Genomic DNA, 13,824 nt, shown 5'->3' with positions numbered 1-13,824 from the left:
TCCATGTTGTGTGCATCAAAAGTTGGTATTTTTTTTATTGCTGGGTAATGTTCCACAATATACCACAATTTTTCTGTTTTCCTGTTAACGGACATTTGGATGGTTTCCAGTTTATGGCTGTTATGAATAAAGCTGCTATAAACACTTTTATTTTTTTATTTGGCTTTTTTGGAGGATTTTATTTATTTATTTGAGAGAGAGAGTGTGCGAGTATAAGCAGGGAGAGAGGCAAAGGGAGAGATCCCAGGGTACTGGGATCATGACCTAATCTGAAGGTGGACACTTAACCAACAGCCATCCAGGTGCCCCTATAAATATTTTAAAACATGTTAAAAACAGTTTTTAAATGCTTTTATTTTAACATTTTTTAAAGCTTCTTTTCTTTTTTCTTTTCTTGTTAGAGAATATACTGAAGAGAGCATTATTTTAATAGATCTTTGAGTGTATTCTATTAAGTTGTTAATTAAATGGATTTAACTCCACCCCAAATGTGTCTTGCAGCATTATACTTTATTAGAGTAGTTAATGTGATCTTCATATTAATGCAAAGAAAAATGAACTTGAAGTTTTATTTCACTGCATAGCAAAAGAAAACAATGACTTGTTTTAATCTATGTATTTTTAAAAGATTGATTTGAGAGCAAGAGCAAGCATGAACTTGCCCACAAGCGCAGGGGGAAGGTCACAGGGAGAGGGAAAGAAATTCTCCAGTATAATCCCTGCTGATGTGGAGCCCAATGTGGGGTCTGGACCCAGGACCCTGAGATCACAATCTTAGCTGAAATCAAGAATCAGATGTTTATCAGACTGAGCCACCCAGATGCTCGTTTATTCTGTATTTATCAGTTAATTTTTTTCTCTTTTTTTATTGTGGTAAAATACACATAACATAAAATCCTTCATTTTAGTCATTTTTAAGTGTACAAACCAGTGGTATTAAGTCCATTCACATTGCTGTACAACCATCACCACTATTCTCAAAGTTTGTTTTATTTTTTACAATTTTTATTTTATTTTTTTAAGAAAGAAGTGGATGGAGGGGCAGAGGAGAGAGAGAATCTTCTGCAGGCTCCAGTGGAGTGGAGCCAGGCAAGGAGCTCGATCTCACAACCCTGAGAATATGACCTGAGTCGAATCAGGGACATTTAACCAACTGACCCATTCAGGTGTCCCTTTTTATTTTTAAAAAGCAATGAAAATGAGACTTTTTTTTTTTTTTTTTTAGAGATTTTAATTTTATTTGAGAGAGGGAGAGAGAGCAATGAGTAGGGGGGGAGGGGCAGAAGGAGAGGGAGAAGTAGATTCCCCACTGAGCAGGGAGCCTGACCTGATGTGAGACTTGATCTCAGGACCGTGAGATCCTGACCTGAGCTGAAGGCAGATGCCTAACCGACTGAGCCACCCAGGCATCATTGTAAATGAGACTTTAAGTGGACCCAAATGCATTAAAGGTTCAGAAATTGAGATAATACTGAAACTTAGTTTCTGTTCCACTGCAGTTTTTAAAAATGTTTTCTTAAAAATAAATAAATAAATAAAAATAAAAATATTTTCTTTTATGGCCGAAGAAACCTAGATAGAGAAAGCTTTAACCTAGGCTACAAGGCCTCTTCTCTCATTCTTATGATTTGGTGATGCCAAAAAGAGAAACAATACAATTGGAAATACTTTCATAGTATAAATCCAGGTGTTTGGGAAACCACAAGTTAATGAGAAACTTGTGCTATTTTTCAAAACGTATGAATTCCAAATTTTCACTTAAATTCCGATTTATATTTTCAACAATATTTTGGTAAAATCTTGAGCTCTCTGCAATGCTCACTTTGCTGATTTGCTTTTCCTAGACGGATGTCTCTCCGTTCTCTGGGAGTATAACTCAGGTTGGAAGTCCTGTTGGCAGTGCAATGAACCTAATTCCTGAAGATGGCCTTCCTCCCATTCTCATCTCCACCGGTGTAAAAGGAGGTATGTGGACTTACATATTTCAGCAGGAATAATAATGGCAGGATGCTGGATGTTGTCTTCTAATTAAGGGAAAGAGAGAGAATTCGAGTGATAAACCCACCTTTTTCTTCTCCAGCAGAGAAAACAACTACTCAGTGCCATGAAAATAATTGTTGCTGTTACTTATATAATTTTAGAGTAGATATTTATGTTTTTATATTATATGGTCATTTTATTTGTTGGAAAGATATATTATTTTTAATTATGGTATATAAATGTTCATTGGCACTTTTTTCTTTAATTTCAAAGCATATAATACTCTGATTTGGCCCACCTGATTGAATGGTCAGAACGTTTATCTAACTTTTTGTTTTTTAGTATAATGTACATTCGGAAATATACATGTAATAAGTGGAGAGCACTGACCTTAAATAGCCATTTTATTAAAAATATATTTTTAGTGAGTTCTGGTAAGAAGTAAAATAACTATCCAGTCAAAACAATGCTATCTTTATGTGAAAGTTTGTGTTGATAGATGCAGATTAACATCTAGTTAGTACATTTTTGGGAGATGGGTTTATCAATAAGCTTTCCATAGTTTTGCCTAGTCTTTTACCTGGTCTCCATGCCTTCAGTCTTTCTCTCCTTTGTCTTATCTTCCATGTTGTTGCCAATTATCTTTTAAACATAGATGTTATCATAGATTCCTCTGGCTTAGAAACATTCAGTGGATTCCCAGCGCCTTCAGTATAAATTAATTATTTTACCATGCAATGTTCCTTATATCTTTATCCCAACTTATCTTTCTAACTTTATTTCCAGCCAATACCCCAGTACTTTACATGCATACTACAGATTATTTACTGTCTTCTGAATATTCACTTTCCACACTTTCATGTTTTTTCTTATGCTGTGGAATAATGGGGAGAGAATAGACTACAGAACTGGACAAACCTGAGTTTTAATCCTAGGACCCTTATTTCCTAGCTGTGATTTATCAGTGGACGGATCATTTATCCTACCTGAATCTTTTTCCTAATGTTAGGTAACACACCTATTTAAAAAATCATTGTGAATTTTAAATCAGATTTCATACCTGAAAGTGTATAGCAAGAACAGGGTCTGGTGCAAAGTAGAAATGTAATTAATACTTTCCTTATCTTCTTTCCTCTGCCTAGAATACCTTTGTATGCTGTAGACTCCTTAAAGAACTTCTCAACCCTTCAGAACCCAGATTAATGAAAAGCTCTTCTCTGAATCTTTACCAATGCTGTCTCCATAGAATTGTTTTACATCATCTCCATTTGAATAGAAATTCTTTTTTTTCTTTTTTCTTTTTGTTTTTGTTATTTTTATTTATTTATTTTTTTATAATAAATTTATTTTTTATTGGTGTTCAATTTGCCAACATACAGAATAACACCGAGTACTCATCCCGTCAAGTGCCCCCGTCAGTGCCCGTCACCCATTCACCCCCACCCCCACCCACCTCCCCTTCCACCACCCCTAGTTCATTTTCTTTTTTTTCATTTAAGATTTTATTTATTTAATTTTTTAAAAAACTTTTATTTAAATTCAATTTCCCAGCATATAGTATAACGCCCAGTGCTCATCTCATCATGTGTCCTCCTTTGCCCATCACCCAGTTATGCCATCCCCCACCCACTTCCCCTTCTGCAATCCTTTGTTTGCTTCCTAGAGTTAGGAGTCTCTCATGGTTTGTCTCCATCTCTAATTTTTCCCCACTCAGTCCCCCCCCTCCCGCTTCCCTTATGGTCCCTTTCACTATTTCTTATATTCCATAATTGAGTGAGACTGTATGATAATTGTTTCCCTGATTGACTTATTTCACTCAGTATGATACCCTCCAGTTGCATCCACATCAGTGTAAATGGTAGGTATCTGTCCTTTCTGATGGCTGAGTAATATTCCACTGTATCTATAGACCACATCTTCTTTATCCATTCATCTGTGGAAGGACATAATGGCTCCTTCCACAGTTTGACTATTGTAGACATTGCTGCTACAAACAGCGGGGTGCAGGTGTCCTATTGTTTCACTACATCTGTATCTTTGGGGTAAATACCCAGTAGTGCAATTGCTGGGTCATGGGGTAGCTCTATTTTTAGAGCTCTTATTTTTACCCTATTCCTTCTTGAGGAACCTCCACACTGTTTTCCAGAGTGGCTGAACCAGTTTGCATTCCCACCAACAGTGCAAGAGGTTCCACCTTTCTCCACATCCTCTCCAACATTTGTTGTTTCCTGTCTTTTTAATTTTCAGCATTCTCACCAATGTGAACTGGTATCTCATTGTGGTTTTGATTTGTATTTCCCTGATGGCAAGTGATGTGGAGCATTTTCTCATGTGCTTGTTGGGCTTGTGTAGGTCTTCTTTGGAGAAATGTCTGTTCATGTCTTCTGCCCATTTCTTGCCTGGATAGTTTGTTTTTTTGAATATTGAGTTTGGTAAGTTCTTTATAGATCTTGGATACTAGCGCTTTATCTGATATGTCATTTGGAAATATCTTGTTCCATTCTGTAGGTTGTCTTCTAGCTTTATTAACTGTTTCCTTTGCTGTGCAGAAGCTTTTTAACTCAATGAAGTTCCATTAGTTCATTATTGCTTTTGTTTCCCTTGCCTTTGGAGATATGTCTTGCAAGAAGTTACTGTGGCCAAGGTCAAAAAGGTTGTTGCCTGTGTTCTCGTCTAGGATTTTGATGGATTCTTATCTCACATTTAGATCTTTCAACCACTTTGAGTGTATGTTTGTGTTGTTTATTTATTTTAGAGAGAGAGAGTGCATGTGCAGCATAAGTAGGAGGAGGAACAAAGTGGGAGGGACAGGGAAGAGGGAGAGCCTCAAGCGGACTCCCTGTTAAGCCTGGCGTCTGGCATGGGGTTCCATCTCACAACCATGAGATCATGGCCTGAGCTGAAATCAGGAGTTGGAGGCTTAACTGACTGAGCCATCCAGGTGCTCCTGAAGAGAGATTCTAATAGATCTTTACTATATTAACACTTCCCTGCAATTTAGATATTTTATAGGTTTGATTCTTTTACTTAGAACATGGATTCCTTCAATCCTAATTCATACTCATGTCTTCTCCTCCTATGGTGCTGGACCTATAGCAGGCTCTCAGCAAGGTTGGCTGAAAGTATCAAACTATAAAATCCAGCCATGTCCCAAATAGTTCAACAGTGAACTTATATGTAGGTGAAGCGTTCTTTTGACTAGGACCCCTTAAAAATATTCTTTTATTAGTTAAATTACTACTTAGGTTCATATTTTGGTTATTTTAATGAGTCTTAGATTTAACTTATAAGAAGTTTAATTGGCCTATTCTATTGTTTAAGATAAATAAGATTCCATTTTCATTAAATCTAATTATCCAAACCCCTCCTACTAAGAAACAACAGCTAGTTATTTATATTTACTTAAACCACATTACTATCTCCTTACCAGAATTTTGCAGTTTTGTATTCCAGTGGAATAACTTCATACAAATGTTTTCTTCTTTTTAAAAGTCACTTCATATTTCTCTGTTCAATAAATATTTTCATTGGTAGAGTAGACATTTCTCCTTACATCCAAAAAATAGTTTTTTGGTTTCTCTTGATTATTATCCATGATTTTGATGTAAGGGTGAGAAGACTACCATCACTCAAAATGGCATTACTGAATATTGATTGTATACTGTGGTTTCAGGAATTAATTGGGAAAAGTTCTGTGCAGGATCTCAAGTATTAACTTGTCCGTGTTCAGAATCTATTGTGTGATTTACTAGTGATTTTGGTGATTGATACACATGCTGAACTTTGACTGAGAGGAAGTGTTTCATGAAACCAGTGACTTATGATAGTTTTAGTTTATTTTCTGGGTACATTTGGTAAGTAGTGTATTATCACTTTCTTGTATATCATAGATTATTTTAAATGTTGGTCTTAGAACTTGTAATATATGTGAAATTCTTGTTATAATAGTTGGAGAATTTTTGTTAAATAAAAGAGCTGTCTTTATTTTGCTTTTTCAAGTTTTTATTTAAATTCTAGTTAGTTAAAATATATGGTAAAATTGGTTCCAGGTATAGAATTTAGTGATTCTTTACATATATATAACACCCAGTGCTCATCATAAGTGCCCTCCTTAATACCCATCACCCATTTAGCCCATTCCCTCCAATCAATCCTCAGTTTGTTCTCTATTGTTGAGTCTCTGATGGTTTGCTTCCCTCTCTTTTTTTCTTTCCTCTATGTTCATTTTGTTTGTTAAATTCCAGATATGAATGCAATTGTATGATATTTGTCTTTCTCTGACTTATTTCACTTAGCATTTCTAGCTCCATCCATGTCCTTGCAAATAACAGTATTTCATTCTTTATCTTCATTCTTTTTGATGGCTGGATAATATTTCATTGTATATATATGCCACATCATCTTTATCATTCATTAGTCAGCGGACATTTGGGGTCTTTCCATAGTTTGGCTATTGTTGATAATGCTGCTATAAACAGCGGGTGCATGTGCTAAAGGGGTGTCTTTAGATTATGGCATAAGTCAGTTTGTGGAAAAGTCTACATAGGATAACCATGTTCTTATCTGAACTGGACTGGAACACTTTTGAGAGTGAAAGGGAAACTATTAGCATTACACTGGGAGAGCAGGTATAAACGTAGATTCACCCTATCTATAAATCAGTGCTTAACTCTTTCTTGTGAATAATCAGCCCATTTCTCCATCAGATTTCTTTCTTGATATGTCCCTTTATCTAATCTTTTACATTGTTTTCTTCCCTTGCAGACTATGCTGTGGAAGAGAAGCCATCACAGATTTCAGTAATGCAGCAATTAGAGGATGGTGGTCCTGACCCACTTGTATTTGTTTTAAATGCAAATTTGTTGTCAGTGGTTAAAATTGTAAATTGTAAGTTAGAAATTCGTTTTTTAAAATTAAAATGAGATACTTTACTGACTCATAGATAATAAGTAAAGCTTTTAAATTCATTATACACAGTATTTTTATATGGATGGAGCCACATTTTACTGAAAACTGGGTACCAAAGATATTGGTTTGTATAAAATAACATCTCCCAGAGGACAACTGTGGGACTAACTGAAACTCTTGAAATGAGATAGGTGAATTCCTCAAAGAGGAAAGCCAAACAGAATTTCCTGAGATGGATGTGCTAAGTCACAACTCACCACCAGAGTAGTTGGAAATGGATAAATTATCCAAGAGGGTCAAATAATTTACAGGCTAGATTTAAATCTCAGAAACCTTAATCATGTGCAAACCTTCATTTGAGAGAAGTGTTAGTTAGCTAACACTTACATTAAAATTCAGTACATTAAATTTAAGATTCAGAAGAAACTTCCTAATTCTTGGGGCTAACTTCTAAATTTTGGGGGCATCAGAATGAGTAAGAGAATAGTAAATTAGAATCTTAATTCCAGGATTGTCTTGGAAAATAGAGAATTCATTTATCCTGGATGAATGTCAATAGGCAGAGTTTTGGAGAGAAGAGTAAAGCACTGAGGAACTGTCCTCTAATTCCCACTGTGTACTTGTTTTAAGTTGATCTCGGAGACCAGAAATACCTACATGCTACTTCCTTTGAAAACCTGTATTAAAGAGTGCAGGTTTCTGGCTTCCTTATTAATTGTACTCTTGTATATTTGGCCAGTTATTAATGCTTTCCCCCTTTCCCTCTAGGATCAGGTTTTAAAATAATTTGTGAAATTTTAATTTACCATATCTAGTTTAAAAGTTATACTTAGAAAATAGCTAACCCAGAATTCCTAAAGTGTATACCATCTTAATATGGTTGTATTCAGTGCTTCCTGTTTAGGTATATAAAGTAACAATTCCCAAAGGGAAAGAAAGGGAAATTTTATTAGTTTTGATTTACATTGTGATGTCTGTAATTATATTTGAATCTTATTTCAGCTCCTTTGGGGATCCTATTATGTGTAGAATAAAAATGATAAAAGTATCAGATTGAACATTATTTTTAATTTCATATAACTTGTGCTATATATTGGGACTCTACAATGCCATAAAGTGAAGAAGTGGAAGTAAATAGTCCAGAAAAGCCATTCTTTCACCACTTTTTACAGGATAAAACCAAGTAAAATCATGTTGCTGTTTAGCTAAAATTTTCTCCCAAAAAGGACTACAATTTAAGAAGCTAGAATCTTGAGGACTTGGGTGACTCAGTTAGTAGAACACTCAACTCTTGATCTCAGTTTGTAAAGCTCAAACCACATGCTAGTGTAGAGATTACTTAATAATAAAATCTTCAAAAAAATAAAAAGCTAGAATCTTTCTAGCTAGGTTAAATTTAAAATGTATATATAAATATATTTTTTCTTTAAGCCACAACCTGAATCCAAAGCTATAATACTGGCTTTTGTTGTTGTTTCTAGTTCTACATGAGTAATTATTTCCTTGGTAAAGTGAATTTTTTAAAAATACAGGTGAGAAAAAAAAATACAGGTGAGGGAATATATTCTTTAATCATATAGCCTAGGATACCTTGTTTTATTTTATTTTTATGAAATGCTTTCTTTTAATAATTACACCTTCTAATAATAGGAGTTAAAAGTTTTAAATGCATTTTCTTTTACTATTACTTCTTTTACTTCCCTTCCATTGATTTTCTAAGTATTTACTTAAAGCCAGAGACATTGGAATTCTTTATTTTCTACAATACTTTGTCTCAGTGGATTTATAGTTCACAGTTGAATTGTACAGATTCAATATAACCTGTTTTGTCCTTTGATGTATTGTAACAGTTTTCTGTGCATTTCTTTAAAGGTAAGGATTGAAAAGAATGTCTTTATTTTTATTCCATTTATAGATGTGAACAGGAAGTGCTGGTGTTTCACAACCAAGGGGATGCATGCAGTGGGTCAGTCTGAGATAGTCATCCTTCTACAGTGTCTCCCGGATGAAAAATGTTTGCCGAAGGATATCTTTAATCATTTTGTGCAGCTTTATCGAGATGCTCTGGCAGGTGGGAATGCTTTATGACTTAGTCTGCACCCTTTACAAGATAAAAATTTTACGAGCCCCTGGGTGGCTCAGTTGGTTAAATGTCCACTCTTTTTTTTTTTTTAAGGATTTTATTTATTCATGAGACAGAGAGAGAGAGAGACATAGGCAGAGGGAGAAGCAGGCTCCATGCGAGGAGCTCAATGTGGGACTTGATCCCGGGTTTCCAGAATCACGCCCTGAGCTGGAAGGGAGACGCTTAAGTGCTGAGCTACCAGTCATCCCATAAATGTCCAACTTAAGCTAAGGTCTTGATCTCAGGGTCATGAGTTCAAGTCCCATGTTGGTCTCCAAATAAGTGTGGAACCTACTTCAAAAAAAAAGATGAAGGCAGCCCCGGTGGCCCTGTGGTTTAGCGCCACCTTCAGTCCAGGGTGTGATCCTGGAGACCTGGGATGGAGTCCCACGTCGGGCTCCCTGCATGGAGCCTGCTTCTCTCTCTGCCTGTGTCTCTGCCTCTCTGTCTCTCTCTCTGTGTCTCTCATGAATAAATAAAATCTTTAAAAAAATAAAAGAATAAAAATATTTTTTAAAATATGAGTGAGAATTTAAAAAAAAATAAAAATTTTGGATTCAGTTGCAAAATAATAGTCATAAATACTGAAGCCTAGCATTGGACTTTGGTATCAGCAGCAAGTTAGAACTTGCCAAGGTTTAAGGAAATATAAATTTTAGTACTTTACCTGGTGTGGTTGTTATTATTTTACAAAGGCTGGAATCAAAGGTCAGAGATTACCCATTGACCATGATATAAGAATACTTTTCTTTGAGTGGCTTAGGGTACCTGGTACTTATTGGCAACTGGTAGAAGGAAGCATAATCATAACTTACTACTTGTTTCTTCAGTTAACAATATCTATATAATCATTATGTAAACATTCTTTAATTTTCAAGTTTTAAAAACCACTAGAATGGGCAACTTTATTATGGTTTCAAAGTAAATTATAAATATTGCTAGCCCTACCAGTGTAAAAGTAAATGCATAACTACTGGAAAAGGCTAAGGATACTAATAAAAAGACATATTGTTATAAATTAAGAGAAAAATATATGTGTATTATTTGGCATTACAAAGTTGACCTCCTCTGATTTAACAGAGGAAGTAAGAAGTGGTGTAGTTGAGCTAAATTCTCATCATAACAGGAAGTAAAAAAAAAAAACCAGTACCTGTGGTTGGTAAATAGGAAAAGAGTTGTGTAATAACTACAACAAATGAATAATAGAAGAGATTGTCTCTGAGGAACAAGGCTTGGAAAGGGGAGTGAGATTGACCAGGGTATTAAAATTATTTTCATGTATTACATGGTAATATTTTATAAATATATTAAAACCATTAATTATTCATATTTTCTGAATGCAGTGATTCCCCTTGTGGGATTCTATGTCAAAAAAATGATCTAAAATGGGGCACATGGGCTGCTTGATCAGTTCAACCTCTGCCTTCAGCTCAGGTTATGATCCCAGAGTCCTGAAATTGAGCCCCTCATTGGGCTCCTCCTCAGCGACAGCCTGCCTCTCCCTATGCCCCTAACCCTACTTGTGCTCTCTCTCTCTCTCGCACTCTCTCTCAATAAATAAATAAAATCTTTAAAAAAAATTATCTAAAATGTAAAATACATTTTGTACATGAAAGTGTTTATTACAACATTACTTACTGTTAACACAAAAATTTAGAGGTAACCTAAATGCCTGGCTACAGGTGAAACATTTAAAACTGTTATGCTGATTAGATGTATGCATCTTTTTTAGAACATTTTTTAGCCATTAAAAGTAATATTTATGAATAGAATGTAACAACATGGAAAATGTTCTTGAAGTAAGTACAAAAGCGGGATATAAAATTACATCTTTAGTGTGGATTATAGCTAAAGATTATACCTTTATGTCTTAGTCTCTATGATAATTTAGGTATCCTATTACATGAGGATAAGACAGTAAGTACATCAGCAACTGACCACATACCTATGAAGTATACTTCTGTATTTACTGTGTCAGTTCAAAATATATGGGGTTAATATGTAGTCATTTAGAACCTTCAGGCCATATAATACTCAGGACCTACATTTATTTCCAGAAATGATCTGAAACACTCACTTTTCTCCTCAATTTGGATGTATTCACATATGAAAACTATAAGCAGAGAAATGACATTGGAGGTCCAAGCAATTGTATATTCATGTACATTTTAAGGGGGAATTAGGGACTAAAAGCATGGGAGATTCATGAAAGTCTTGTTCAAGAGTCCATGCTTTATTGTGTAGGCAATGAGGAACAATTGAAAAAATGAGTGACAGACACTGTGTGTCTGGTGGCAGGTAAATTGAGTTAAGAAGCAGTTACAGTGGATAAACAAAAAATTATAGTGGATAAACACTAGAATACTGCTCAACAATAAAAAAAAACCTGCTGATATATACGACAGCATGGATAAATATCACAGATATTGTGCTGAACAAAAGAAGCCAGGCACAAAAAAGTACATATTAGAAGATTCCATTTACATGATTCTCGGAACAGGCGAATGAATCTGTGGTGTTAGATCATGTTTGCTTCGAACTAGGGGTGGTGGAAGGGGGGAGGAGGGCGGGTGTTGGAGGGGAATGGGTTACGGGCACTGAGGTGGACACTTGACGGGATGAGCACTGGGTGTTTTTCTGTATGTTGGTAAATTGAACACCAATAAAAATTAATTAAAAAAAAAAAAAAAAAAGATCATGTTTGCTTGAGGTGAGTTGGGGATGCAGGTGTTGCAACTAACTACAGTGGGGCCCTGGGAACTTTCTGGAGTTATGTAAATATTTCATATAGTGATAGGGATGGTGGTTACATGAATATTTACATTTGTCAAAACTCATTGAACTGTATATTTAAAATCTCCGGGTTTTATTGCATGAAATTATTTCCTAATAAGATTGACTTAAACATTTTTTATTGAGATATAATTCATATGTAACATTACTTTCAGATATAAAATATAATGATTTGATATTTGTACTTACTGTGAAATGATCACAGTAAGTCTATTTAACATCCATTTTCACACTAGTTAATAATTTTTTCTTTCTGATGATAACTTTTAAGATCTACCCTTTTAACAGTTTTGAAATATACAATACAGTATTGTTAACTATAGTTCCCCTGCTGTACATACATCCTCAGTACTAATTTATCTTATAAATGGAATTTTGTACTTCTTGGCCACTTTTACTGATTTTACCCACCCTCTCAACCCCTCTCCCTCCCCCACCAACCTGTTCTCTGTATCTAGGAGTCCTGTGGTTTTTTGTTTGTTTGTTTTTTAGATTCTACATATAAATGTGAGATCATATGTTATTTATCTTTTTCTCTCTAGCTGATTTTACCTAAAATAATGCTATCAAGTTCCATCCATGTTGTTGTAAGTGACAAGATTTTATTTTTTATAGCTGAATAATATTTCATTGTATATATACACACCACATTTTCTTTATCCATTCTTCTATTGATGGACACTTAAGTGTTTTCCTGGTCTTGGCTATTGTAAATAATGTTGTAACAAACATTGGGATGCAGATCTCTTTTCAAGTTAGTGTTTTCATTCTCTTCAGATAAATACTCATAAGTGGAATTGCTGAATCATATGGTAGTTCTGGTTTTTCTTTTTTTTTTTTTTTTTAAGATTTTATTTATGGGGTAACCTGGGTGGCTCAGCAGTTGAGCATCTGCCTTTGGCTCGAGTGGTGATCCCAGAGTCCCAGGTTCGAGTTCTGGGATCAAGTCCTGCATCAGGTTCCCTCTGCCTATGTCTCTGTCTGTCTCTCTCTGTGTGTGTGTGTGTCTCTCATGAATAAATGGATAAAATCTTTTAAAAAAATAATATTTTGGGCAGCCTGGGTGGCTCAGTGGTTTAGCGCCACTAAACCTCGATCCTGGAGTCCCGGGATCGAGTCCCACGTCAGGCTCCCTGCATGGAGCCTGCTTCTCCCTCTGCCTGTGTCTCTTCCTCTCTCTCTCTCTCTCTCTCTCTGTCTTCATGAATAAGTAAATACAATCTTTTTAAAAAATTATTTATTTATTTTAGATAGTGCAAGCAGGAGAGAGGGGCAAAGGAAGAAGAGAGAGAATCCCAAGCAGACTCCATGCTAAGTGTGAGGCTCAGTCCCAGGACCTGAGATCATGACCTGAGCCGAAACCAGGAGTTGGATGCTCAGCTGATTGAGCTGGTTTTTATTTTTGAGGAAGCTCCATACTCTTTTCCTTAGTGGCTGCACCAATTTACATTCCCACCAATGGTGCGTGGAGGTCCCTTTCCTCTATATCCTCACAAACAGTTTGTTATTTTAAAATTGAATTTTTAGAAAAGCTATTGTCAGGATCCAGCAAGAAATTAAATTATCAAGGTTTAATAAAGTAATTAGGTAATAGCAGTAGGAACAAAGATTATTGAAAAGAAATGAAAGACAGTGATGTTTCAGTTCAGTAGGATTTGGTAACCAAGTGGATGTGAGAGGTGAGAAGGGACAAGTCAGAGTGGCTTCAGATTTCTGGCTTGGACATCTGAGTGGACTTTGCTCTTATTCCTTGAGATAAGAAATAGAATAAGAATGGATTTGGCAGAGGAGTGGGATATTGGTTCTTTGTCCATTGTGTTGAATTTGAAATATTGACAACAAATGGTGATACGTAAATGGTTGATGACTGTATAGATATGGACCTCAGGGAGTAGATCTGATATTTGGAAGACCTAGCAGTTACACGATTGTTGAAACTATAGTTGTGAATGGGATAGGTCAGTGAGATGAGACTAGAGCTGTGAATGGAACTCTGAGAAATACCAACAAAGAAAGGC

General features: G+C 35.4%; 1 protein-coding gene across 4 annotated transcripts in view; it reads left to right on the top strand.

Annotated features, from left to right (window-relative positions):
• The window catches only part of ZFYVE9 (zinc finger FYVE-type containing 9), a 189,729-nt gene that overhangs the window by 118,821 nt on the left and 57,084 nt on the right, over nucleotides 1-13,824 (top strand). For all 4 annotated transcript variants that reach the window (XR_011994795.1, XR_011994794.1, XM_072723961.1 and 1 more), the window contains 3 exons: nucleotides 1,845-1,965; nucleotides 6,745-6,867; nucleotides 8,804-8,959. Coding sequence is in view for 2 of the 4 variants with exons in the window: in XM_072723961.1 (XP_072580062.1) it covers nucleotides 1,845-1,965; nucleotides 6,745-6,867; nucleotides 8,804-8,959 (400 nt within the window). In the remaining 2 variants the exon portion in view is untranslated. The remainder of the gene's footprint in view (nucleotides 1-1,844; nucleotides 1,966-6,744; nucleotides 6,868-8,803; nucleotides 8,960-13,824) is intronic.

This window comes from Vulpes vulpes, chromosome 10 (assembly GCF_048418805.1).
Source record: "Vulpes vulpes isolate BD-2025 chromosome 10, VulVul3, whole genome shotgun sequence".
Taxonomy (NCBI): domain Eukaryota; kingdom Metazoa; phylum Chordata; class Mammalia; order Carnivora; family Canidae; genus Vulpes; species Vulpes vulpes.
The sequence above is the reverse complement of the archived record's forward strand: the minus strand, read 5'-3'. Positions and strand labels throughout refer to the sequence as shown.